Source organism: Lotus japonicus, chromosome 1 (genome assembly GCF_012489685.1).
Source record: "Lotus japonicus ecotype B-129 chromosome 1, LjGifu_v1.2".
In the NCBI taxonomy this organism is placed as follows: domain Eukaryota; kingdom Viridiplantae; phylum Streptophyta; class Magnoliopsida; order Fabales; family Fabaceae; genus Lotus; species Lotus japonicus.
In genome coordinates, this window is record NC_080041.1 from 83,129,658 (window position 1) to 83,157,359 (window position 27,702).

Here is a 27,702-nt window from a genome sequence, read left to right on the forward strand (position 1 = left end):
ATTTGGATCCTCTCCATCCAACTTCTCTCCATTCCCTCTCCATCCAAAATCTGAGCCATTGATTTTGAATTTTAAAGGTGAGGATTAATTCATGCTTTCTCTCTCTTCTTAAATTGATCAAAGCCTTTAAATTTCAAAATCAATGACTCATATTTGGATGGAGAGAGGATTGAGAGAACCTAGATGGAGAGGATCCAAATCCCTTTGTTGACATGTTTGTTTGTCAATTGTAGTTGTAAGCGGAATTGGATCGCGCAGTGTACGATAGGTCATATATTGGGATTAAACGAAGGAAACCCAACATTAAACATAAGATCTAAAAAACTGGACATGTTAACTTATTTGGTGATGAATAAGGCATTGTTAAATTTTCACTAAACGTATTATTTTGCAGAAGTTAGGGTGGTGATTTTTTTTTTAGATAAGCAGCTGACGGTTGTTATAAATGAATGACGGCTTATATGACCTTACTATAGTATAGATATACCAAATTTGATATATACGACAAATTAGAACTGTATTAACTTAGTATTAACCTTAAATCGCAGAGTTTTTTAAATCCATTTTTTGGGAAGGAGCAAGCACATAATATGTTTTTTACCTTAAAATCTGTAATAATTTCATGGGAAGTGACATTCGGCTAGATAAGAGGTTTTTAAGTAAATCAGGTACAATATGACATATGAATTAAACCCAGTGAAATCAAATGTAGAATACAACTAGTGTTTTTTTTCCGTGCATTACACTGAGAATATGTCTATTGTATTTAATATATCAATCAATCTCTTAATTATTAAAAATATATTAAACAATAGATAAAATAAAAGAGTCTGGGTGCATATGTTAAGTGGAAATCATAGGTGGAACCCTCATATTCATTGCCTCCAAATTGATCCACATGTCTTTTTCTCCTAATCTCTCCTATTTTTTTTAAAGTTGTTCTCACTTCCCAATATGTGCTCTCCTCTTTCCGCGTATCCATAAAAAAATAACCGTTTTAATTCCCCAAAATAATTAAACATATTTATAACCTATTTAAATCAAGATTGATTCAATTATCACGTTCAAAAAAATTGTCAAGTGATTAGAGAAGGATAAGGGTTTGCCGGGTATATATAGGGGAGGAGATGACTGATGCAGTATCTTAAATAATTAGGGAAAGTCTTTTAAAAACTACCAAAATCTAGCAAATCACAATAAAAACTCATAAATAAAAATCCTAGAATTCAATAAAAATACCATAAAAATTAATTAATATTCTAAAAATAAATATAAATAAAATAAAAGAACCACAACATAAGAGAAGTTATCTAATGGAATGACACGTGGAATTTCTTTATGAGAATTAACCTGGTGCTACCATGTCACTAAATCAACCTGATAGAAGTTCTTATTTTCTAATATACTAGTGTTTTTTACCCGTGCGTTGCACAACGATTTAATTTATTGTAAAGATGTATATTTTTACTTGATTTGGGCTATTTTTAGTAAGTAGAACAGATATGGAACCGAACATATGTTACAAACATGTAGATGAATGGACCACAGTAAAAATATTTATTTGATGAGGTTGTATAGACCTCACAATGTCAACATTTGAATAGTAATAAGAACCAAGTTTTTAAGGAATGCATTACATTGAAATTGAAATAAAATAAACATAACAATGACAACTTGAACGCTTATTATAAGTTGTAGTCCATGATTAATGATAAAAAATTTATAACCGATCTTGTTGTCAATCAAGCATATTTGAGTAATAGAACCTACAAAGGAATTTTTTTTTATATAAAAGTAATAATCAGTAACCAATACAAATATAAATTGTGTATACTTTGAAAATGCTAAACAAACCTTATAGCAACGCCAACAACCCTTCGAACTAGATGATCAATAAACTACTTGACATCTTTTTATGCTGTCAACAATTAAAAGAATAACCATATTAGTTTTCCTATTAATAAAATTTAAATTGAAAATAATTGTAAGAAAAATCAGCACTTACATATCAAATATTATCGAAGAATTCTTGACACACCACGTTGCGTGTAGTGTTAGATACAATTTTATATAGAAGGGTTGATCACCCAAACACTTCTGGTATACCTATAGTTGGTGGAAAATGGAAGGACTGATTACGTTGAAGAATAGCATTAGGTGATTTATATAGAAATTTCAGAATTAGGGTTACTGATGAATGGAAGTTAAAAAAGGAAGGTAAATATATGATGAAAATAAAAACATTGATTAATTGCACGGTATTTGAAAGTGATAGCCAATTACCGCGTATAAAAAACATTGGAATCAGACTTGATTCTTTGTAATTTTCCAAATAAAGTTATTGGCTTAAATTATGGAACTAAATTAGTGCGTTTTAAAAAAGGTTGAAGGAATTTGACTATTGTAACAACATTTAATTATTTTTAATCATCCTAATCAAGATCATTGATAAAATTATGGGGGAAATTACCGAGTTTAAAAAAACGACATCAGCTATTTGAAATTAAATAGTCAAAATAGTCAAAATGTTAAGGAAACGCGTAATTAATGATTTATTATTATTATTATTTATGAAAACGTGTAACTATAGGAAACAAATGCTAAGTTTTTTATAGTACTAAGAATTTGGTACAATCAATGTCACCGGAATTTACAGAGAATAATATGTTTTTTTTATAGGCTACATAGAATAGTACGTATTCTGTGGCTATGAAAGATAATCAACCGTTAATGTGCCAACTTTATCATAGCAAGCATCAGTTATTTGTAATTAAATAGTCGAAATAGTCAAAATATTAATCAACCATTAATGTGCCAACTTTATCATAGCAAGCATCAGTTATTTGTAATTAAATAGTCGAAATAGTCAAAATGTCAATCAACCATTAATGTGCAAATTTTATGTTAGCAATTAATGAGGGGGCTAAAAAAAAAATCAACATTTAAAAGGCTTTCAATAATGAGGAAAACTCAAATGAAAATGGGCTTGTAATATTTGGTCCAAATCAATATGAGGGTGACACTTGTCAGCCAAAGAGGGAGGTGGGTGAGAGTTATTCTTGGAGTGTCAAATCAGCTAGGTGAAGCTTACAATGATTCTCTTTTCTAAAGTATATAGATAAATAGATATTGATGGTACCGATTAAAACACAAATGAGATAAAATAACCGCACATGTGCACATGTGTTATCCAATTAGAATATGTGTGTGTTTGAATTAGCGTTAGCAGAATTGGATCTGGTCAGAATTAGATCTGATAAACGTGAGTTTGAGTGACGTGATTTATGTTTGGATACATTTGTCAAGAATTGATTCTCATAACAGAATTTCGTTTGGATAATTTTGGTTAGAATTGATTTTGATTATGTAATAACCAAAATGAGTTTGAATATTTTAATCATTATACAAGACTTGTGTCATTTTTTAACTTTATATTAGTATTAATTAATTTATAATTTAATTTCACTAAATTAATTAATTAATTATATATATATATTAATGGTATTTAAATTGATTTCAATATTCAAAAGAATGATGTTATTAAACTAATAATAATATATCAATGTATGCTATTAAAAACTCATCGAAAAAATGATGCTATTAAAAAATTTATTAATTTAGTCTCTTAATTACAATATAAGAATGATACTTTTTTTTTAAATGATAAGAATGATACATAAATAAACATAATACAACAATTAAACATATATATATATAAATTTATTTTTTAATCTTATACTAATTAACTACATGGTGAATAGAAAACAGAACATAGCCATTAATTGTCTCCTCCACCGATCCACTGCCATAACCATGGAAAGAAAGAAAAAAGTTGGAGGAAAAAATTTGTGCAGAGAATGGGCAAAGAGGGAAAACTTTATTTATGTTCATAATTGAGTCTTGGAATCGATTAGAGGAGACGCAGAAGCAACAAGGAAGAGCATCAAGAGGACGTGAGTCTAGGAGGTTAAACGTGAGTTTGATATTTGTTCTGGGAGTGAACATTGAAGAGAGGCATAGTACCTAGAGGTAGAGGGATTGTGCCAAGAGAGAATGAGAGTGAGAGAAAGTGCTGAATTTCAAGTGTTATTTCATCAAATGAGCCAAAAGTCCCTTACAATTGATAACTACCTCCTATTTATAGAGCTTGAGTACTACCTATTGGGCCAATTGGGCCTCCAAGATCAAGGCCCATCTGAAGTCCAGGGCCCCGCCTCAGGGCGGGATACATGCTGGGCGTTGCCCCTCTAGGGGCTCGCCCAGTCCACTAGTCCACAAGACACCGAGCTCGAGGTACGAGAGCTAAGGGTGTCTTTTAAATGCAATTGGGCCTCCGAGATCAAGGCCCATCTGAAGGCCAGGGCCCCGCCTCAGGGCGGGATACATGCTGGGCGTTGCCACTCTAGGGGCTCGCCCAGTCCACTAGTCCACAAGACACCGAGCTCGAGGTACGAGAGCTAAGGGTGTCTTTTAAATGCTTTTACATATGTCCTACAGTACACCAGAATCTGCACTGCCAACATGGCTTAAGAAAAAAGAGGTAAACTATATCGCCAACACGGCGTGAGCAAAAGGAAACTTGCATTTTCAGTTACCACGTCCACTGACTTGACGAGCAACCCGAGCTGGCAAGTCCACTAGTCCACAAGCGGCGAGAACGATTACTTCGTATTGGCGATAAGTTGGAGCAGGTGTATGATCGCTCGCCGGCGGGAAAGGTGACAGGCATGGGTCATGTGCCGATCATTCAATCATTGACTGGCGGTGACCCCGGCGAGCGACTGAACTTTGTTGTTGGTGTCACCCGTCAGGCGATGGTGTTTGATCCTTATGGTGGCGAAGCTTTTCGCGCTTTCCCTTATTTTAGAACCCTTTCAAATCTCTATCTGCCTCACGTGGCTGCCCCACGTGATGTGTTGGTTACATCAATTTCCCTCTTTCTCCGGAACCGTCACTTCTCCTTTCATAACCGTCCCATCGTGCGCAGTAACTCCCCATTGCACGCGACCCACCTCCCCAAAACCATCATGACTTCCAACCTTCCACACGCGTCCAACACGCGTCACCCCTCCAGCTTCTCCCCTTCTCCTATAAAAACCCTTCTTCCCCACTGTCATCCCTTTCCGAGACCCCTCTTTACTTCCCTAATCGCTTACCAAACTCCCTCTGTCCACTTCCGCTCCGGAGCCGTCGCTTATCACCCTTTCCGCTACCCACTCTTCACATCCTACTCCGGTGAGTCCCCTTGTCTTTATCTTTACATCGCACACATACTGATCTTTTCCTTTCTTTCACTTCACTGTCTTCAAAAAATGGCTTCAAACCCTACCTCCCCTAATCACTCTTCTTCCTCCTCCGAAAGCGACCCTGACTCCACCGCTGCCGGCGGCCTCCGTTTAGAGGTTCCGGAGATCCCAGCTCACCGACTACAAACCTACGCCACTCTGCCCCTTCCAGTCCAAGTAGCCCCCAAACACGAAGCTATAGATCAACCTTCCATCTTCCAAGATAGACCTTCCATCTTCCAAGATAGCGATCCCATTGTGCAATTCGTGAACTCCCTGGGTGGCTTGTCCAATGACGATGAGTTTAACGCCAAACTCAGGATCTGGGTTTGCAGTCCCGGGGATCGCCCCTGGCTTCACAAGCCAGACGGCGACGTAAAGAGATCCCATTTTTTCTTTGCATACGAATACATGTTTAGCGAGCTTGGAATCAGGCTTCCTTTCTCGCCCTTTGTCCAAACCGTCCTCCGCGACATCAACGCGGCTCCCTGTCAACTTCACCCTAACGCCTGGGCCTTCATTCGATGTTTTGAAATCCTAAGCGCCGCTGTCGGCATCGCCCCATCCCCCACCAGTTTCTTCTACCTTTACGACGTCGACCCCAAGTCCATCAAAAACAAAGGATGGATTTCCTTGAAGGCCCGAGCCGGCCGGAAGTGTTTGCATCCCCACAAAAGTAACGCGAAGTCCTCTTTCGCACGAAAGTACTTCCGTGTGGCGGTTCATCCCGCCTACCCAGAAGCATTCACCCTCAGAGACGGGACCGCCCTCTTTCCTCTTTACTGGACAGAGAAGCCCAACGGGATCACCGATCCTTCAGAGGATTCCTTGTCCGCCAACGATAAAGCCTTTCTTAATCTCCTTGCCCCACTTCCCATCCTTGACTGCACAACAGTCCTTGAGGGCGCTGACCTCTCAAGAACTCCCAAATACTTAGGTTGCCCATAGCTCACTTTTATTATTGACATTTCCTTTCTCGACTCCTATGTTATCACTGATCGTTTTTTTTTATTGTTACAGAAGATATGAATTTCACGAACGCCGAGCTCCTGAAGGCCCGCGAGAGGAGAATGGCTCGCTTTTCCCCAAAATTCAACACTGAGGGCGACGCGAAAAAACGGGGCGGTGCTGAGAACCAAGCCGAGAGCACCAAAGCTCCCAAGAGGAGAAGATTGACCAAAGCCTCCTCCAACGCCGGCACATCCAACCCTGGCGCTCAGCCCACCACTGCCGCTGCGCCTAAAGGCAAAAATGTCGCTGAAGCCTCTGTCGCCGCAGCTACCGAGCCAACCGCCGTACCGGCTTCTTCTCCTGCCTCCGCCGGTGCGACCGCTGCTTCTGCCGCTGAGTCCTCTATTGGCGCCACAGTCGCCTCCGCCGGCGTTAACGCCACAAAAGCTGCTGCATCTTCCGACACTCCTATTGGAGATAAGGAAAAAGAAAATGAAACCCCAAAGTCTCCTCCTCGCCAAGATGCGCCTCCTAGCCCGCCCTCAACACATGATGCGGGCTCCATGCCTTCCCCGCCTCATCAAGGGGAAAAATCCTGTCCCGCCGCTGCCACTACCTCTGAAGCAGCTCAAATTGAACAAGCCCCTGCTCCTGAGGTCGGTTCTTCAAGCTACTATAATATGCTCCCCAACGCCATTGAACCCTCAGAATTCTTACTTGCTGGTCTCAATCGTGACGTTATAGAAAAAGAAGTTTTGAGTCAGGGCCTGAATGTCACCAAGGAGGAGACTCTTGCTTGCCTCCTACGCGCTGGGTGCATCTTTGCTCACACGTTTGAGAAGTTCAATGCCGCCAACGTTGAAGCTGAGCGGTTGAAGGCCGAAAGTGCTAAGCATCAAGAAGCCGCCGCTGCTTGGGAAAAACGTTTCGACAAACTGGCGACGCAGGCAGGAAAAGACAAAGTCTATGCCGACAAGATGATTGGCACGGCGGGGATTAAAATCGGCGAGCTGGAGGATCAGCTGGCGCTGATGAAGGAAGAAGCAGATGAGCTTGATGCAAGCCTTCAAGCTTGCAAGAAGGAAAAAGAGCAAGCTGAGAAGGACTTGATCGCCCGAGGCGAGGCGCTGATTGCTAAGGAGTCAGAGCTTGCCATACTGTGCGCTGAGCTGGAGTTAGTGAAAAAGGCGTTGGCAGAGCAAGAGAAAAAGTCTGCGGAGTCCTTGGCCTTGGCGAAATCTGACATGGAGGCGGTGATGCAGGCTACGTCCGAGGAGATCAAGAAAGCGACCGAAACTCATGCCGAGGCCCTCGCCACGAAAGATGCTGAAATTGCTTCCCAACTAGCAAAGATCAAAAGTCTAGAGGACGAGCTGGCGACGGAGAAGGCCAGAGCCATTGAGGCGAGGGAACAAGCCGCTGACATCGCCCTTGACAACCGCGAGCGCGGTTTCTACCTCGCCAAAGACCAGGCCCAACATTTGTACCCGAACTTTGACTTTAGCGCCATGGGAGTAATGAAAGAGATAACCGCCGCAGGACTGGTTGGTCCCGACGATCCTCCCCTGATTGACCAAAACCTCTGGACAGCGACTGAAGAAGAAGAGGAAGAAGAAGAACAGGAGAAAGAAAATAATGAATAATGTAATTTTTAACATTACTTTTATCTTTTACTGTCACCTTGTAGTGTATTTTTCCGCCATTCGTCTATGTTTAAGCAACCTTTCGCCATAGCTTTTTATATCGCCGTTGGATATGTTGTAAGTCATAATGGAATGCTTTCGCCGTACACTACTCGCCTCGCCTTCCCCCCTATTCATTCGCCGACCTTATATCTTGCGCTATTTTTCACGCGTCATGTGATTGAATTACGCCTAACGATTTCGTGCGTTAATTTTAACTAGGACTTGTTGCTTGGTATTCCACCACCAAGACTTTAGACGTTTTTTCCCTAATAGGAAGAAACGGCCTCCATTCTCGAGGACTTCGCCCGGGGCTTTGCCCGCTCGGGGCTTACAATGCTTGGATCCCAATGGCCATTTGGGGGTCCCAAGACTTTTGCCTAGTTAACGGCGCTCGTCGTATTCTGGCGAGGCTTACCCAGCACATCGTTTACGGGACCGGCGATCACGTCAGACTTTCCGGAGGGTGATTCCCAGGCGTCAAAGGCCATTTGTGGAATCGCCACAACCTTCAGGGTTCCAGCAAGCCCCTTTGGGGATCAAGCTTGTCCCACTTAGTGATCGCCGTAATTCTTTATGTCGATCGGCAATTCCGATCGTCAGGGAATCCCTGGAATTTTTTTGGACACGAATTTCGTGAATTTTCGTCTTATTTTATTGATTTGTCGTTGCAGTACATTGGACAATTTGAAAACACTTCGGAAAATCTTAAAGATATCTGGCTCCGGCGATTCCGACTTGTTCACTTTCTCGCCTGCAATCAACTATAAAAGTAGCGCAAGCTCAAACCATTGAACGATCGAGGTAACCGCCTCCCATCAAGCTCTTCTAAGTGATAGGCCCCATTACCAAGAACTTTAATAATGCGGTAGGGCCCTTCCCAGTTGGGAGTAAGCTTGTTCCCCGGGGCTCCCGATCGCCACTTGAGGACCAGGTCGCCAACCTGCATATCTCGGACGCGAGCCCTGCTGTTGAACTTTGCCGCCACGCGCTGCTTCATCGCTGTTTCACGAATGTGCGCCTCGTCGCGCGTTTCCGACAAAAGGTCCAGCTCCACCGCCATGTTGGCCTCATTTTCCTCTTCAAAACCTGGTCGAGTCCGCCATGTAAAGTTGTCAATCTCCACCGGCAACATGGCATCTACCCCATAGGTCATTCTAAAGGGGGTTTCCCTTGTAGTAGATTGCTCGGTGGTGTTGTACGACCACAAATCGACGGAAGTTCATCCAACCAAGCTCCCTTAGCCTCCGCGAGCCGTCGTCTTAGTCCTCGTAGGATTACCCTGTTTGCAGATTCCACCTGCCCGTTCGTCTGCGGATGCTCAACAGAGGCGAACCTCATCTGTATGCCCATTTCCTTGCAGAACTCCCTTGTTTGACTGCTTGAAAACTGGGTCCCATTGTCAGATACGATCGCCCTTGGGATCCCGAACCTGCAAACAATACGCTTCCAGTAGAAATTGACTATCTTTGCAGAAGTAATCTTGGCCAAGGGTTCAGCCTCAATCCACTTAGTGAAGTAGTCCACCGCCACCAATATAAACTTCATTTGTGCCCTGGCGGTCGGGAAAGGTCCAACTAAGTCCACACCCCACATGGCGAAAGGCCACGGGGCGCTCATCGTTACCAACTCCTTTGGCGGTGCCTTAGACAAATCCGCGAACACTTGACACTCCTTGCACTGCTTCACGAAGTCCATACAATCTTTCCTGAGGGTGGGCCAGTAAAAACCCGCCCTCAACACTTTGCAAGCCAAAGACCTTCCCCCGATGTGGCTCGCGCACACTCCTTCATGTACTTCAGACATTATCGCTTCGTACTTCTCTGGCGATACACATTTCAACAATGGCGTCGAGAAACCACGGCGATACAAGTGTCCGTCAATGAGAGTATAGTGACTCGCCCCCCGCTGCTGCTCCTTCGTGCATTGCTCCACTTCTGCCGGGTCCCCCGCCAAGATAGATATTATGGGATCCATCCATGTTCTCCCTCTGTTTACGCAGGACATGAGCTCGCCTTCGATGCTTGGGTACGCCAGCGTTTCCTGAATCACACTTTTGTTATTGCCGGGCTTCCGCGTGCTCGCCAGTTTGGCTAGCGCGTCCGCCCGCTGATTTTCTGCCCGAGGAACGTACTCTACCACGACCTCTTGAAAGAGTGTCATCAAATACCGTACCCGCTCAAGGTACTTGATCAGATTAGGATCTTTGACCTGGAAAGTTCCCTTCACTTGATTCTCCACCAATTGTGAGTCCGTTCTTATCAACAAACTCCTGATCTTCACTTCCCGCGCCAACTTCAATCCGGCGATGAGAGCTTCATATTCTGCTTGGTTGTTCGTTGCTTTGAACTCGAATTTCAGGGATTGCTCCAACACTAGTTCCCCCGGCCCTTCTAACGTTACTCCCGCGCCGCTGCCACTACTATTGGAGGATCCATCCACGAAGAGAGTCCACTCTTTCAAACCGATCTGGAGTCAACTCGACCACAAAGTCAGCTAGTGACTGCGCACCAACCGTGCCCCGCTTATCGTATTGCAAACCATACTCTGACAATTCAACCGACCAGGCGACCAATCTACCTGATAAATCCGGTTTTTGTAATACTTGCCTCAAGGGCAAATCCGTCCGCACCTTCACGGGAAAACTCTGAAAATAAGGTCTCAACCGCCGGGCTGTGACGAGGACCGCCAGCGCCGCCTTCTCAATTTTCTGATATCTGACCTCCGCGCCCTGGAGTGTGTGACTAACGAAATAAACAATTCGATGCTCGCCATCTATCTCCTGCAACATCACAGAACTCAGAGCACTATCGCTCACAGCAAAATACAAATGCAGCGGGTGTCCCTGTATTGGTTTCGACAAGATCGGCGGTGACGATAGGAGTTCCTTGAGGCGAACGAAAGCTTCCTCACACTCCGCCGTCCACTCGAATGCGACATTCTTGCGAAGACACTTGAAAAAAGGAAAAGATCTGTCACCAGACTTGGGAAGAAACCGAGATAAAGCTGCTATTCGCCCCGTCAAACGTTGGACTTCTTTCACATTGGAAGGGCTTTTCATCTGCTGAATCGCCTTGCATTTTTCTGGGTTTATCTCGATTCCTCTGGATGTGATCATGAATCCCAAAAACTTACCCCCCTGAACACCAAAAGAGCATTTCTCCGGATTGAGGCGCATACAGTGCTTCCTAATTTCGCCAAATGCTTCCTCCAGATCTTGATGATGGTCTAAACCTCGTACTGATTTAACAATCATGTCATCAACGTAAACCTCCATGTTTCTTCCCACCTGCCCAGCAAAAACCCTATCCATCAATCTTTGGTAGGTAGCCCCAGCGTTCTTTAGTCCAAACGGCATGGTGCGATAGCAATAATTGACTCTGGCAGTCATAAAAGCCGTTTTGTCCTCGTCTGCCGGGTGCATGCGGATTTGATGATAGCCAGAATAAGCATCCATCAAGCTAAGCAGTTCGTTGCCCGAGGCACCATCAACAAGGCTATCGATGCTGGGAAGGGGATACGAATCTTTTGGACATGCCTTGTTTAAGTCTGTGTAATCTACACACATCCGCCATTTCCCGTTCGCCTTCTTTACCATTACGACGTTCGCCAACCACGTCGGATACTTCACTTCCCTGATGAATTCTGCCGCCAACAACTTGTCGACCTCCTGTTGCACCGCCTTCCCTTTGTCGCCACCCAAGCGCCTCCTAAGTTGTGAAACTGGCTTGACACTTGGATTCAATGCTAACCGATGGCATATGAAGTTTGGATCAATCCCAGGCATGTCTTTGCAGCTCCAAGCAAACAAGTCTAAGTTCTCCCCAAGCAGTTTTGTCAGGCGCGTCTCCTGCTCCTCCGTCAGTCTGGTCCCAATCTTCAAAGTGCGATCGCCAAACTTTAGCGCCTTCGTTTCCTCAATTGGCGTGGGCCTATTTACTCGCCCCTCGCCCCGGGGATCAAGATTTTCATCCGAAGCTTCGATTTCATAACATCTATGACCAACCAACGCACTCTTCTTGCCGTACAAGTTAAGGCAATTATTGTAACACTCCCTCGCCATCTTCTGGTCCACCTTCAGCTTTCCCACCTTTCCACTGCTTAGCGGATACTTGACCGCCAAGTGGGCTGTCGAAATTACAGCACAAAGGCGATTCAATGTATTTCGCCCAATGATGACATTGTAGGATGCTACCACCTGGAGAACCAGATACCTTACCTTCAAAACCCTAGCACACTCGTCTTCCCCAAATATTGTGTCTAGATCAATGTATCCCCGCACCATTACTTGCTCCCCCGCGAAACCTACCAAGGTTCCCGCGTATGGAGTTAGATCATTGTCAGTTAGTCCCAACTTGTCAAATGCATCACCATAGATAATATCAGCCGAACTACCCTGATCCAGGAGTACCCTTCTAACGTTGAAACTGTTCATCCTTAACTGCACCACAATCGGGTCGTCCTTATGAGGCTTTATCCCCTCAAAGTCCGCCATCGAGATTGTTATGTCAGGGTGTACGAATCCAAAAGCGACCTCATGAACGGAATTAACGGCACGAACATGGCGCTTACGCGCCGCGTGAGTGTCACCACCGCCGCCAAATCCCCCGGCGATGGTGTTGATGGTTCCGACGGGCGGTCCAGAGTGTTGAGCGAACGTGTCATCAGCCCCTTTTGTGGCAATAGCCGCTGATTCTTGCTTTTTCTTACCCTTAGTGTCCGCTCGCTCCTCCTCCCGCTTGTGCGCTTTGTTTTGATCGCCACTATTGCGCCACTGGCCTTGACGATTTCCTTGATATCCCGCCCGAATCAACTTATCAATTTCCCGCTGCAAAGTCCGACAGTCATCCGTATCATGCCCGGCGGACCGGTGGAACTCGCACCACTTCTTGGGATTGGCGCCCCGTGGCTGATACTTTGGGGCCTCCGGCTCATCCACTAGATTGGCGTCGCTTGCCCCTCGGAGCATATCCGATGCATCTGTGTTCATCACCATACCAGTTTCCTCCCGCTGGCGATGAGACTTAGATTGCCAAGGCCGACGTTGTTCATAATCATCGCGCCGTGGATACAACTGTTCCTTGGTCGGTTTGAATACCGACTTCCCCTTACCTGGCCTCTGCTGTTTGCCGTCCCCCTTATCCTCGCCGCTCCTATCTTTTTTCACGCGCTTGGGCGACGTGTCGCCCTTTTCCAACTTCGCGCGCTTTCTTTTGAAAGCGTCGTCCTCCTCGTCCAGAATATAAGTGCTGGCACGAGCACGCATCTCTCCCATCGAGCGCGCCGGCTTACGTGTCAATTTGCTGTTCAACCCTCCCGGCAGCAAACCGTTTTTAAATGCTAAAGCACAAGCTCGAGGCTCCTCGTCTTCTACCTTTACCGACGCCGCGCTATACCTTGCCATGTACTCTTTCAGTGACTCCCCTTCCTGCTGGCGAATATTGTATAGGTCATTGATCGTCACCGGCTGATTCTTATTTGCCGAGAATTGCACTAGAAACTTGGATGAGAAGTCTCTGAAATTTGAAATCGATCCACGCGGCAAAGTTGTGAACCACGCCATCGCCGTCGATTTGAACGTCGATGGAAACATCCTGCACTTCACCGCATCTGACGCCGCAATTATCACCATCTTCGTATTAAAATACAGAAGATGATCTTTCGGATCGGAATCTCCGCTGTAAGAATCCAGAACTAACGTTTTCATGTTATCCGGAATCGCCACATTCTCAACATCTTCCGAGAACGGACGGAACTCAGCCACGGAATCTGCTTCTCTGCTTCCATCATCTCGCTGCTCGCGACGGTAGAAATCTAACTGAGCCTGTAGATGCTCATTCCGCTGCTGGATGTTGCCAATACTGCGCATCAAATGGCGCCATTGCTCCTGTGTCACCGCCGGCTGTTGTTCCGGAGCAGGTGAATTCTCTGGTGAGCGCTCCAGAGATCCTACCTGTGAAGGCGATGGAGGAGGTGGTGGTGATGGAAGAGGAGAAGGCGACTGTACTCCTGTCGTTCGTACCGGAGAATCCAGGTCCACACGATGAGGCCGCCGAGGCGGCGAAATCCGCTGTCGCATTGGTGAATGATGCTGCCTCCTGCGTCGAGTCTCCATCCAAACCAGAAACGATGCAAACTCGATCGGAGAACCAACACTAGTCACAGAATCAAAATCGGAAAACCAGAGAATTGCCTAATCACAATCAGAGGTAACTTCATGCACAATCAATCCACGTGAATGGGAGTAGAAAGTTTACGATCCCCACAGACGGCGCCAAATGTTCTGGGAGTGAACATTGAAGAGAGGCATAGTACCTAGAGGTAGAGGGATTGTGCCAAGAGAGAATGAGAGTGAGAGAAAGTGCTGAATTTCAAGTGTTATTTCATCAAATGAGCCAAAAGTCCCTTACAATTGATAACTACCTCCTATTTATAGAGCTTGAGTACTACCTATTGGGCCAATTGGGCCTCCAAGATCAAGGCCCATCTGAAGTCCAGGGCCCCGCCTCAGGGCGGGATACATGCTGGGCGTTGCCCCTCTAGGGGCTCGCCCAGTCCAATATTTTCACCCAAACATGAAAAAATATCACAGATCCACGTTTTGCTAACAGGACGTGATTCTAGCTCTCCCAGACGCAGAACCAAACATGCTCTATGATGTTCTCGATAAAAGTACCAAAATCAAATCAATAACCATTCCAGGCACCTAAATACAATTACTTACCGGGCCCACCCTTGCAAATATTAAAAATCCAAATAAAACAGGCCAAACCCACTGCACCAGGTCACTTTAGTGGAGCATGCGTACACCACCTAATTAGGTACCCTAGATTGGTAAATATGTATGAAAATTGAAAACTACACCAGTGATGTAAAAAAGTCCAGAGTCCAAGTTGTACAGTTGAGTTGTGCCATTTAAAAGGTCATTCCATTCCCAACCCAATTTCTTCATTTATTGTCCTTCCTTTTCTTAAAAAAAAAACTACAGAAAATGGCTCCGAATAGATTGGCGGTGGCCACGATCACCACCGTCTTGGTGGTAGTCATCACGGTGTCATCGGCGATGGACATGTCGATCATTTCGTACAGCAGAGACAAGTCTGCACCGCCTCTGAGGAGTGACGAGGAGGTAATGAGGATGTACGAGGAGTGGGCTATGAAGCAAGGGAAAGTGTACAACGCTCTCGGCGAGAAGGAGAAGAGGTTCGAAATCTTCAAAGACAACCTCAAATTCATCGACGAGCACAATGCAGAGAACCGGACTTACAAGGTGGGGTTGAACCGGTTCGCTGATCTTAGCAACGAGGAGTACAGGGCCAAGTTCCTGGGAATCAGAGTTGATTCCAACAGGAGGAGGAGGAGGATGGCGAAGTCCACCACCAGCAACCACCGTTATGCTCCGCGTGTCGGTGACGGTGAGAAATTGCCTGAATCTGTTGATTGGAGGAAGGAAGGTGCTGTGGTAGGAGTCAAAGATCAAGGAGAATGCGGTAGCTACTCGTCTTTTAACTCTTTAATTTTATCTTATATAGTATTTTTTTATTTCTTTTGGCTTGAAATTAGCTTTGGTTTTTTTTCATTGACAATAATTGAACCTAAGATTTTACAAAAAAAAAAACTATTTATGGATAGGACAAGAGTAATTACTTTAAGCAGGTTAGCTAACCTTGTTTATGCATTGTTATGTTTGCTTTTATTTTAGAGCATGATGTTCCTAATTCTGTTTTTTATATTATTTTAAAGAAGCTAAATTGCCATGGAAATAAACTAAAAAGAAATAATTTAGAAAAGAAAATAAGTGGAGATGAACAGCTTTAATATGTGATAAAAAAAAGGTTTTACTATATGGGAATAATAGTAAATAATAAAATAGTTAATAAAAATGATTTTTTAAAAGTTCATAAATAAGGAAAACTTAATACCATAAAAATAGGTAGTGAAGTGTGTGAATATGAGAATCCCAAATAGCCTATTAGTCACATTAGAACTGAGTAGAAAAGAAATAATGGATATGTTGACATATGATATGATTAATAATCTTGTCCACATTTTTTCAATGAAGGGAGCGCCTGGGCATTTTCAGCGGTAGCTGCTGTTGAAGGAATCAACAAGATAGTAACAGGTGATCTGGTTTCACTATCAGAGCAAGAACTCATAGACTGTGACAGATCATATAATGCAGGATGCGATGGGGGACTCATTTTTTTCGCCTATGAGTTCATCATTAGAAATCGTGGTATTCACACGGAACAGGAATACCCCTATCTTGGTGTTGACGGTATATGTGATAGATACAGGGTCAGAACTTGATTATTTTATGAATTAAAAAAAATGCGTGTGATAGTTTACAGTCCAATACTTAGTATATTTTTCTCCATTGCCATGTTTTCAGAAATATGATGGAGTTGTTACAATTGATGACTACGTAGATGTTCCTGAAAATGATGAGTTAGCCTTGAAAAAGGCTCTAGCAAATCAGCCAGTGAGCGTCGCCATTGAAGCATCTGGCAGAGAATTCCAGTTATATGTATCAGTAAGTTTCTTAATCAAATTTTCTTAGGAATTCCATTACATTAACATGTGATCATTTGTTGGCACACATTATTAGTCGAGTTTGATCTTTCAAGTACTTAGCTGTTATAATTTATATCTGCTACTGATGAGAGATCACTATAATTTATCTCTTAATTATTGGCATAACTTGGTGTATTCTATTTGTCTCAATTTTGTGATCAGGGTATATTCACAGGAAGATGTGGGATAGATTTAGACCATGCTACTACGGTGGTTGGATACGGAACAGAACGCGGTGTTGATTATTGGATTGTGAAGGAGTCATACGGTAAGAGGTGGGGAGAATCAGGGTATATCAGAATGGAACGTAATCTGAAGACAAGCAATACAGGCAAGTGTGGAATTGCAATGCTGGCCTCCTACCCCATAAAGAAAGCCCAAAATCCCCAAACCTTGAATCATCTCCTCCTCCACCCATGAACAGAATGCAGGTCAATGGTTTGCCACTGGGATACTAACAGAATACAGATGAATGGGTTGCCACAGGGATACTAACAGAATACAGATCAATGGTTATACAAATTCCTGTCAGAACTATGCATATCTTGCTCTATTTATGTTTTGGCGATGTATTATTTTCTGAAACTTCAATGATGGAACACATGTTGATCATTGTTAGTTTCAAACTACTGTTGATTCTTCAATCATGTTGGGATAATGACGATGGAATAAATTTCTTTACTCATGTTTGTCCATTTCTATATGATTTCCATTCTTAAAAGTGCCTCGTGGGACAAGTTACAGGCTTGCATCATAATTTTATTTTGCCAATTGTTTTGTTGATTCATGCCAAAATAAGAAAAGCAGAGAGATGTAGAGTGGAGCTTGGGCAAGAGGGGCTTTGAGCATAAAAGGAAAAGGTTAGGTATTTTTCACTTTGGTCTCATGATTTATTCAGTACCTGAATAATAATTTTTATGATTTTTGCCCTGTTCTTTTCCTTTTGTTTTAGTCTGTGATTGCTTTAAAATCAAACATGAAACATGTAATATTGTGTTAGCTTTCATTCTTTTGTATGCAACAAAAAGCTAAAAATAAAAATAAATTGTTACTAATTAATTTTGATTCTGGTCTTTGTTTGACTCTTGAGGAATTGAGAGAGAAAAATAAAAAAGATTGATTATAGTTCTTGATTTCGGAATGAATTCAAGAGATGATTCCAACATAGAAGATATGAAGTATTGCAGAAGGTTAGGTGATTATGCTACTCCTTCAATGGTGATGATCCAAACCTCCATCTCACATATTTTCTCTAACTTTCTGATATGATCAAGATGAGTGGTGTTAGTGATGATGCTATCAGACTTTAGAAATCTTCCATTCTTCTTGTGAGATAAAGCCAGTGTTATGAATCGCGACCTGAAATGGCCATTGACTAAGTTTCTTTCAAGATATTCTCCTTCATTTATATCATTAAAGTTGAGTGAAGTGAAATTACATATTTCTCCCAATAAGAAGATGTATCTTTGTATAGTTCATGGGAGAGATACAAGGATTGTATGAGAAGATGTTTGCATCATGTTATACCTAGTTACGAGTTGTTTTACTCGGTATCAAGGAAGGGGTTCGACATCAGAAGGACGATAGTATCACAAGTCCATTAAGCAAAATTCTTAGATTTTGAAGACCTATGTATATACCGAGTTAAACGCTTAATGGCATGTTTGTTTAAAAGTTGTCATACTTTCTCATGCACATTTTGTTAATGAACCAAATTTGTTGCTTCAGGAAAAAACACATTCACTCTAGAAATAAAGTTAATACAAACACACCCTAACTCTTTAACTTAGCCTATCCATGTCACCTTAGTCGTTTAACTCGGCCTGCTTGAGTCAGCTTACATAAAGAATGTGCTCTTATCATTTAGTCTGACTTTCCCGGAATTCGGAGAGAATGAAAGACAATCATTATATGAGAGAATAAATTTGGAGGTAACAAAGAATCCTATGACACAAATTTGAGGACTGGAATTGGCGTCTAGGCAACTTTGTCATCAGTTTTTGCTATTATTGACATTGACATAACCTTGAATAGTGTGATAAGCAGACTATAGCAAATCTACATATAACAACTCTATAGAACTTGATTAATGCATAGTTAGTGCCCCATAAAGGAACCACAATATTAGTTTAATAAGTGAGAGTATAGTATATTTGCAAGGCTAAGTCCTACTAAAATATCTACTAATGAAGTGTGTCTGTGTGGACAGAAGAGTTAGTGTACGTAATAATTCTCTTACATCCAAACCGTCCAAGAAACAGAAGAGTAATGTTGGGGACCAGGGCTCAAATACTAATTGTCACCCACAGCAGCTTGATGCTGAAGTGCTGACTTCAATTATCACTGTCTTGGCCCACAGTATGGAACACCTCACTCACGGATAGGATCTATCATTTGTTTCATGACTACAAAACTTGTTTTTAACTGGTTCTGAATTGGATACTATCTCATCTTTAATTTTCAATCATTGAGCATCATAAACTTTATCAAAGTCTCATATTGACTAGAGATATGATTAAATGAATCATCATAAATGGTAGAACAATCATCATCCCTGAGCTAGCTTTTAGGGTTGAATTAGTCTTAATCCGAATCCTAAGAAACTTAAGGTTCAATTATCACTGTCTTAATCTGAATTTTAAGTATTCTAAGCGTGTGTCCATTTGTCACAATCAATTAATTTTAAATCTAAAATCAATTATGGAGAGAAGCTAGCTTCTAAGTGACTCTGAGTAAAATAAGCTGATTTGAACGATGCTATTAGTTATATGTGAAGTCCAAAGAGTATTCATAAATGCATGGCAGCATTGCATTGATCTGTAGCAGCATAAATGCACAGAAAGAAAACAGCAATAGTACAAGGCCATGATTGATAAATTGTCGGCCACCAATAAACATACCACACAATTTGCTAAGCTGAGCAGTGTCCAGTGGGATAATTTAACCAGCCATTAATTCCATTATCAGACTAGCTACTATAATCAAGAGCCATTATGGTTAAAGTTCCTGCTTGTTCAGGGAAACAACCTTACCTTTCTGATCAACATCATAGGTAGGATGAAATTCATGACAGTCCTCAATCTTCACTCTCTCCCCGGTGCTTAACATCCCTGCATCAGGGACTTGAGTGGAATTTTGTGATGGGAGTGTTGAGGGTAGCTTTGATAGTAGAGATCCAAGGCTGCAAGGCATCATGGTATTGAGGAAAGGAAGAGATTCTGCTGTTCCAATGTTGCAACCCAAGTTTATAGCTAAACTAGAAGTACAGTTGGGTTTTTCATCAATTTGTTTGTTGACTCCATTTACTTGGTTCAAATCATAGGTAGATAGAGCAATGCCATTGCCTTCAATCATTTGGAAACTGGGCTTCAAAATGTATGGATATTGGGTGGGTAGGTATGGTCTTTGAATAGCGAATACACCTGGTATGCTTTGAAGGTAGCTGAATTTCCTTTGTATGCTGATCACTAGATTGAGGTCCTCTGCAATCTAAGGAATCCCAGAATCAACAATGATCGAGATTTAGGAAGAGCTGAGAAACGTTAAGGAAGATATAGGAGAATCTGGGTGTAAGAGAAACTATATCTCTACCCAGATCAGTAAATATATCTGATATGTAATTTAAGATATTATCAACTCGTTTGAATGTTGATCAAATAACACTTATAGGAGCTTATCCAATCTTTTTTTCTAGTAGATAAGCTTCAATAAGTGCCCTTTAATCCGTATCTAAACAGACTTGATATCTCGGTGATTATAAAGGAAAAAAGTGCAATACCTTGTTAAAGGAACCCAGTTGCACTACACCTTCTCTAACAGCAATCAGGACAATACTCTTGCCAAAATGAATGATGACTTTGTTAGCATTAGTGAAATTAATTTTCTGGAAGTTTCAGATATTAGCTCTTCAATTTTTACAACATGTTTATGAATGAATTTACCAACCTGAATGCCTGAGTTGAACTGAAACTCCCACGCTTTTGGTTGCTGTGTAGTGTCAACAAAAGTGGAATGAAAAAGAAGTAAGCATTAAGACAAAATGTGAAGAACTGTTTAACAATCACTTCTGTTAATTATAGCAACTTCTCTTACTGGCTCCACTGAAGCATTCCAAGAAGCAATGTAGCTAGGTTCACACTCACTGTGCTGGTCATTGTAAACCCATTTGTGACTAGTATCTGCAGCAACTTTTCCCAATAGTCTGCAGAGATATACAAATGATGGATTCATTTGTCCCTCTTGTAATGCTACTTTTGAAAAGAACATAGGAAAAGAAAATGAATCTTCTTATGGAAAGAAAATGTGAAGGTACTTATAACAACTCTCACCCCTCTCCATAACTGTAAACCTCATGAGACATTTTGAAGAATACATCCGCGCCAAACCTGCTGTTCAAGTATCCACTCCTCCTCTGCTCACATTCATCAAAATCACAGAACCCATCTTCCCAGACAAGGATCCTGAACAAGAAAATTATCCTCTTTTTTGTTGGTTAAAAGAAACAAACTCAAATGAGACATGAGTTTGTCATAGTTTGCAGAAAAAATTACCAGTTTCTCTTATTTCCCTTGGAGCGATCAAGAGCAGTTCCTCCAAATTCCCACCTGCAACAAAGTACATCAACACTGTACAAACATCAACATGAAGCCAAAAGTTCCTTTCTTTTGCAAATAAAATCATTTGTTTTCTCCTGATACATTCTGCATTTGATACACGGCGGAAAAACACGTTGAAACCAAAATCATAGTGAACAGCTACAAAAATTAAGAGAAATTACTTTAGTTTACCGTGATTTTGGCTCACAATGGCTGCGTATCCAAACATGTACATTGGTTACTTACCTCGGTGGAGGAAAGTTCCGGGGTAGTATTCTCCAGAAGACAGCATATACCCACTTAGAGGAAGTGGAAAAATTTGGAGAAGTGCAAATGGTTCTCAGAGTCTGCTGCAAGAGACAATTAAGCAAAGGTAGTCCATTTTCCATTGTCTTCAGCGGTGAACCGAAGAGGGTGAAGCAAAGATTGGAATTTTAAAGGCAAAAATGCAAAAAACAAAGTGATGGTTCCCACTAGTCTTTCGCTGCCACCTACGTGAGGTGATCGTGTTCCAACACCAAAGGGTTGTAACCAGACAACGAGTTGTTGCAATTTCACAGTGGGACCTGAACACTCACATTTCCCTTTCCACTTTGGTTACTGGTGAAGGCATTTATAACTTCAAAGATCCAAAAAACTGAGTTGATTAGGAGTTTGGTGTTCTCATTACATGGTTAGTAATGTAATGCAGGAAAGCAAAACTTGAAAAGCTTATCCATGAGATGTTTCTTCCTCTTATCACTTTTCATCTGATATGATCCTCTTCTAATGTTTAGTTCCCTCTAATTAGGCTGCGTAATGAATAGTTGACCGTTTCTTCCTCTGTTATACTCCCTTCCCTCCCTAATTATAAGCTAAAGTTGTAAAAATCACGCTTATTAAGAAAGTCTTAATTGATGCATTGGTTTTCAAAAAAAAAGGTACAACTTTTCATGTCTACCCCTATTTAAGATAGCACTTTTTAATCATTATACTAAATATGGAAAGAAATATTAGCTTTTACAACTTTAGCTTATATTTAGTGACAAAACATAAGTCTCAACTTTAGTTTATAATTAGGGACGGAGGGAGTAATTAGTTAAGTCAGTTAGCATTAGTTGTTTCTTTCTTAGTCTTAAAATTCGAGCTAAGCCTAACTCTATCCAGAATCTAGCTTTGAGGTTATGATTGTTCTACCATTTAGAATGACTATATTGGTCATATATCACTTCTCAATACCTTCACGCTTTAGGATAGGACATCTAAACGTTCCAAAAAAGGATAGACATCTAAAGTATAAAATTTGCAGAAATGAAGATCAGGTGGTTTATTTATGAGAGATCTTTAATAAACAAATTATGATAAATTCCGATATAATCTTAGAATTCGAGTTAGGTCTAACTCTAACTCAAATGCTAGAGTGACGATTATTCTACCTTTTACGATCACTATCTTACTCATATATCTAGTGATGTAACACTTCTCAACGGCTAACATAGATTCTTTTGTTAAAAAAGAGCTTCAACATATAAAGTTGTTTATTGCAAGTTGTGTCATTACGATCCTTGAGAAAACGTGATTAGAGTTGGCTCCTTATCAGCAATGCTTATGACAATACAATACTGGGTTGTATATTTGTCTCTAGTTGAAGTGGTCCTGTTGATGACAATTTATTTGAGCTCTTAGTTAGTTGCATATAATAACACATTGGCTTTTCTTTTTCAGCATTGGACCCTCAAAACAATGTGCAACCTCTAGTCATTAAGTTAGCATTAGTACGACTTAAGGACCGTCCTTGGACAATAACTCATGCTAGTATAACTCAATTTTTGGAAAAAAAAATTGATTTCAGGAATGTAGAAAAAATTATTTTGACAGCCAAAATAAAAAGTGATATATGAGTGATTTGATAGGAAAAGAAAAAAAAAATATGAAGAGAAAATAAGTGAAAATGAGATGAAATAGAAAATGCGGTTTGAATAAAACTAATTAAATGTTCTTTTTTTTTGTGCTTCGGAAAACTAACGGAAAACAACAACTAAGGAACCGCTAAAGCATCCCGCATCAGGAATGTTTCTAGCTCAATACACGGTTGGTCCAAGATCACCATACTCAAGGTAGAAGAGTGAGCACCCCTTTTAGCTAGCCAATCCATTAATTGAATGTTCTCACTAATCAACAAAAATAAAAAATGCATATTTGGGAATGAAAAAAGATAACACGATTTTGAGGACAAGATGTTAGACATGGTAAAAATAAACTATTTTAGTATTTTTTGTGAACACTCTTTCAACATACGTTTTTGTGATGATTCTTAATCTTCCCAACTACACAAATAAATTTTCTAGCGACAATCTAAGTGTACTTAGATTTATGTTGAACTCAATGTGAATATTGAAGTTAACGTGTCAAAATCTTACTTATTCGATCCACGTTAAACTCAACGTGACAAATGCTAACTTATCTATTAATACATTGGGATACGTGAAATCACGTTAAGATTAGTTCGAAACCAAACACAACTAAACACGGTGATCTCTCCATCGTATGATGGACTCTTCCATTTATCTTGATTTTTTCAAACCAAATTTAATGATATTTGAGATTGTTTATCTCTAGAGTCTAGACACTCATTTCTTCCCTCTAGCCATTGAGGATGAACTTGGAATTATTCCTCAAGAACTTCGTTATGATAATCTTTTCCCCCTAACACATATATCCTTCACAAGAGGCTTAAATGAAATTTTGCCTTTCAAATAATCACTTAAAATAAAATAATTTTTTATAAAAATGTAAAATCACATTTTTTTAATCAGTACCAAAATAGACCCAATATTGCACTAATCCAAGCCAGGTCAGAACCAACGATGGCGGCTCCTCTTCTTCGCAGACAGGTTCTTCTGCTTCGCGGTTGCTTCCAAAACCACACTGCCGGAGCCGTTGCGGCGCGCCACCGGAAGTGGTTCAGCGCCGCCACAAACTCACCGTCGAATGAGGCTGAGGCGGAGGAGAAAGTAAGCCCCAGCACCACCTTCAATCTCCGGGAGAATGACCCCGACAGTCGGAAATGGAGGGATATTGAAGAGGAGATTCTCAGAGACATTGAACCCATCGTTTTGCTTGCCAAGGACATTCTTCACTCACCAAGGTCCCTCCTCTCTACAGAACAAATTTGTCATCCCATTCGCCTTTTGCTTAATCATTCTGTTTTGTTCTCCAGGTATATGAATGGACAGATACTGGATATGGAGGAGGAGAAAGCTATAGTAGAGAAGCTTCTTGCTTATCATCCAGAATCTGAAGATAAGATTGGGTGTGGTATTGAATCCATTATGGTAAGTGCTTGATCTGTTATCACATTGGTTGTTCTGCTAGGGCTTATTTCTACTAAATTGCAATTGCAACTTCTACTTGTGTTTGTGTTTGTCCTAACTCCTAACTTACTAACCTACAAATATACTGCTTGTAATGGAATATTATGGGGATTATGGCCATGTTTAGATACCTGTAACTCTGTAAGCACTTGTGCAAACAGACATTTAGCACTCATTTCGAGTGAATGGAACTCTTATTAAGTACTGTGAATTGCATTCAACTTGTATCTAAACACTAAGTGATTACCAATTAGCATTACTATCATGTGTGTGAGTTATAATATTCTAATGATTCCCTTTAATCGACATTTGTTATGGATTAGTGTTGTTAATGTATAGGAGTTAGTTTGTGGTTTGGACCCTTAAAGGTCCACTTCTAACATGTATATATATCAGGGTTGTCAATAGTGGGCGATTGCGGCGAAACAGAGGTTAGGCGCGACGCCGGAGGCTGTAGCGGCACATAAATCATGTCGCGGTGGTAGCAAGGCGATTGCAGCAGAAATCACGACTGGTTGAGCGCGATAGTGGTGCGAGGAAGAAAGAGGGATAAAAAACCCCACTCTTCTTCAGAGCGAGAACCTGAAATTGCCCCCAGATTTAAACATTAGGTTAAACTTTTTAAGGGCATTTTGGGATTTTCCTACCTTTAATGAAATGTTGCAATTATTCACCCCTTCTTCGACTGTGTAATGAAAAACCCTACTCTACAAGTGAAAACCCCAAATTGCCGCCATTAACAACACTGATATATATATATAGGCTACAATCATTAATCTATAAGTCTACATGATAAGTTCTAACCTATATATACATGTTAGAAGTGAGCCTATAAGCGCCCAAATGATAGAAGCCTCATCTCATGGGCTTCTGTTAGTTGGGCCAGAAATAGCTAGTTTCATTATATTGCTCTTTTATGAATATTAGTTTAATAGTTTCAGCTTTTTATTATATATTATTATATTATGATCTAGAATATTCTATTTGCTAGGATGATGCCACATGTAAGGTCATCTTTCATTCCTTAAGTTGATAGATAGTATAAGTTGTATTGCTTCAATTGTGAAATGTTAACAAAATTGACAAAGTCTTTAATTTCTATCCTTTTCTTATCTTTTCTTAGTTTAGATTTTAGGGTTCTTAATGTTCTTGCTTGATAGGAACTAGCTTCCTATCACCAAACCACAAACTAACTACTGTACATTAACAAGTGTTATATTACTAATAATTATTATCATCATTTGGGGTCTCAAATTAGTTTAAGTAAGGATGATCTGCTTATGATACTGAGTCAAGGGACAATAAACTTTAGTAAAACTAAGCCAAAATTTTAAAACTTATGCTACTCGCTATGCAGTGTTCTATCAGTCTTGTGGTTTTGAAGTTAATATTTGCATTGTTTTCACCAATGTTTAATACCTTCTGAAGCTGATCTAATGCCTTTACTTATGGTGCTGCTCATAGATAAGTCAGATATAGAAATGTTTGTGTGCCGGGTCCTAATGAATTTTTGGATATTCTTGCTAATCTTTTACTTAAAAGATATGCTTTTAATCTCTTATTCCTTATTTTGTCTTGCTGATCACAATATTGATCCAATCATGTTTATGCTAATTGATCAATGACATGAGAGCTATATAGCTCTTACTTGGATTATACTCAAAAGTTTGTGTCTCCCAAATCCCTCTGCTCCAAATAAACACTTCATATTTGGAGTCCAATGTATCCTTTACTGTTTGATTTGAATATTGTTGGTTTGATCTTCAGTTTTTCATTATGGTGATCTTCAGTCCAATGTATCCCCCCTCTTTACGGGGTTTTTCATTATGGTGTTTGCCCTGCGCTTTTCTTTTTCAATTATAAACCTGGTTTTGGTAGACATTTCCTATTTTTTTGAAATTTACAATGACTGTCCTAAGACAGTTGAACTTAAGCTATTATTGTTTGGATTTGCTTGTCAATGATCTGCCATGGTTATTTTCCAAAGTAGGTAGCAAGTGCCGGATATGGATATGACTTATTTTCTTGTAGGTTGACCGTCACCCTGAATTTCGGCACTCAAAGCGTCTTTTTGTTGTAAGAACTGATGGTGTTTGGATCGACTTCTCCTATAATTGGTGCCTTCAGAGTTACATCAGATATAAGTACCCTATCCACGCAGAAAGGTTTATTCGAAAACATTATCACCGTAAAAAGTGTCTTTCAAGGTAGTTGAGGTTGAACATGTGCGAGTCAAAAGGGTCAACTCAACTTGGGCAGGTTGTCTAACTAGGTTTAGTAGGTACTCTACACAAGTCGAAAGGGGAGAAACCACGTTTGACATACTTTAAGATTATTAGCTTAATGTATTTCTGAATCCGAAGACAGTGTAATCTATCTGTCTTTGTTGGTTTAATACAAGTCATCTTGGCAATGTGTGATAGTTATGAACTTAAAAGGTAAAGCAATTCTGTTTTTTTTTCTTCTTCCTGGCTCTGATATTTAGTTGGAGACACACAACAACAACAACAAAAAAACAAAAGTCCTATCTCACTAAGGTATGGGGTGAGATGAGATTGAATGGTTTTATTTGGTTTTTAAAATGAGGATAAATTAGAATGGAAGGTGGTGAAATGAAATGGTGGAAGGTGATATAAAATGTCCATCCAATTTTATTTCATGCCATCAATTTTCATACCTTTCAATTTGGATTGAAGGGGATGGATGAGACACTCAGGCTAAACTATAAAATTGTTTTTTTACCCCTACTTATATTATATATCCAATATTAGTGTTTTCAAACTAAGGGTAATATAAGAATAAAAAAAACAACTCATTCTGATATTTCTTCCATCATGAAATGTCCAAGCATTGAAAGGGTATTTTAATTCATTTTCTCTTATTTCATTATGTTCCATTATATTTCATTTGTTTTGTTTGGTTAGTCTAAACATAGATTAAGGCCTCGTTTGGAAGAGCTTATTTGAACTTATCTGATAGTATAAGCTCTTATGCCCGTGTTTGGGAGAGCTTATGGCCTACCATAGGCTGTTTTGAGCTTATTTTCATAAGCTATTCAGGATAGCTTATGAAAAAGAGCTTATGCTTTTGTATAACTTATTTTCAATTTATTTCAATAATTTTTTTAAAATAGCTTATGAATTAGTGCTTATGTCATAAGCGCTTAATTAAGTTGTTTTTCCAAACGGGACCTAGGTGATATTAACTATATAGACTATACTATGCCATTAACATCGATCAAAAACCAATTTTTGAGGTGTAT

At 40.6% G+C, this 27,702-nt stretch overlaps 2 protein-coding genes and 1 pseudogene across 3 annotated transcripts; 2 read left to right on the plus strand and 1 right to left on the minus strand.

Annotated features, from left to right (window-relative positions):
* The first annotated feature begins 14,806 nt into the window (after positions 1–14,806).
* LOC130722588 (cysteine proteinase mucunain-like) lies at positions 14,807–17,187 on the plus strand (annotated as a pseudogene).
* Positions 17,188–19,235: 2,048 nt separating this feature from the next.
* LOC130722600 (protein RICE SALT SENSITIVE 3-like) lies at positions 19,236–21,836 on the minus strand. Of its 2 annotated transcripts, none has more exons than XM_057573382.1 (7): positions 21,334–21,836; positions 21,043–21,117; positions 20,821–20,952; positions 20,585–20,693; positions 20,438–20,479; positions 20,271–20,327; positions 19,236–19,981 (listed from the first exon to the last, which is right to left on the minus strand). In XM_057573382.1, exons 1-7 carry the CDS (start codon positions 21,474–21,476, stop codon positions 19,490–19,492), a joined length of 1,050 nt encoding a protein of 349 aa, XP_057429365.1. In that variant the 5' UTR covers positions 21,477–21,836; the 3' UTR covers positions 19,236–19,489. The 2 variants fall into 2 exon arrangements, with proteins under 2 accessions (XP_057429365.1, XP_057429372.1); XM_057573389.1 differs by having other exon boundaries at positions 21,043–21,096; positions 21,334–21,833.
* A 2,043-nt stretch (positions 21,837–23,879) lies between these two features.
* Positions 23,880–26,896, plus strand: LOC130722611 (protein DCL homolog, chloroplastic-like). The gene is made up of 3 exons (XM_057573404.1): positions 23,880–24,214; positions 24,287–24,401; positions 26,472–26,896. Exons 1-3 carry the CDS (start codon positions 23,934–23,936, stop codon positions 26,649–26,651), a joined length of 576 nt encoding a protein of 191 aa, XP_057429387.1. The 5' UTR covers positions 23,880–23,933; the 3' UTR covers positions 26,652–26,896.
* Positions 26,897–27,702: the final 806 nt, after the last annotated feature.

Bases quoted from the DNA above. Each gene is read 5' to 3' on its own strand.
- LOC130722600 (XM_057573382.1), bottom strand. From the start codon at position 21,476: ATGGAAAATGGACTACCTTTGCTTAATTGTCTCTTGCAGCAGACTCTG. The intron at 20,694-20,820 runs GTGAGAGTTGTT...ATATCTCTGCAG, and splicing joins GTTTACAGTTATGGAGAGGG to ACTATTGGGAAAAGTTGCTG. The intron at 20,480-20,584 runs GTAAGAGAAGTT...GACACTACACAG, and splicing joins GGAATGCTTCAGTGGAGCCA to CAACCAAAAGCGTGGGAGTT.
- LOC130722611 (XM_057573404.1), top strand. From the start codon at position 23,934: ATGGCGGCTCCTCTTCTTCGCAGACAGGTTCTTCTGCTTCGCGGTTGC. The intron at 24,215-24,286 runs GTCCCTCCTCTC...TTTGTTCTCCAG, and splicing joins GACATTCTTCACTCACCAAG to GTATATGAATGGACAGATAC. The intron at 24,402-26,471 runs GTAAGTGCTTGA...ATTTTCTTGTAG, and splicing joins GTGGTATTGAATCCATTATG to GTTGACCGTCACCCTGAATT.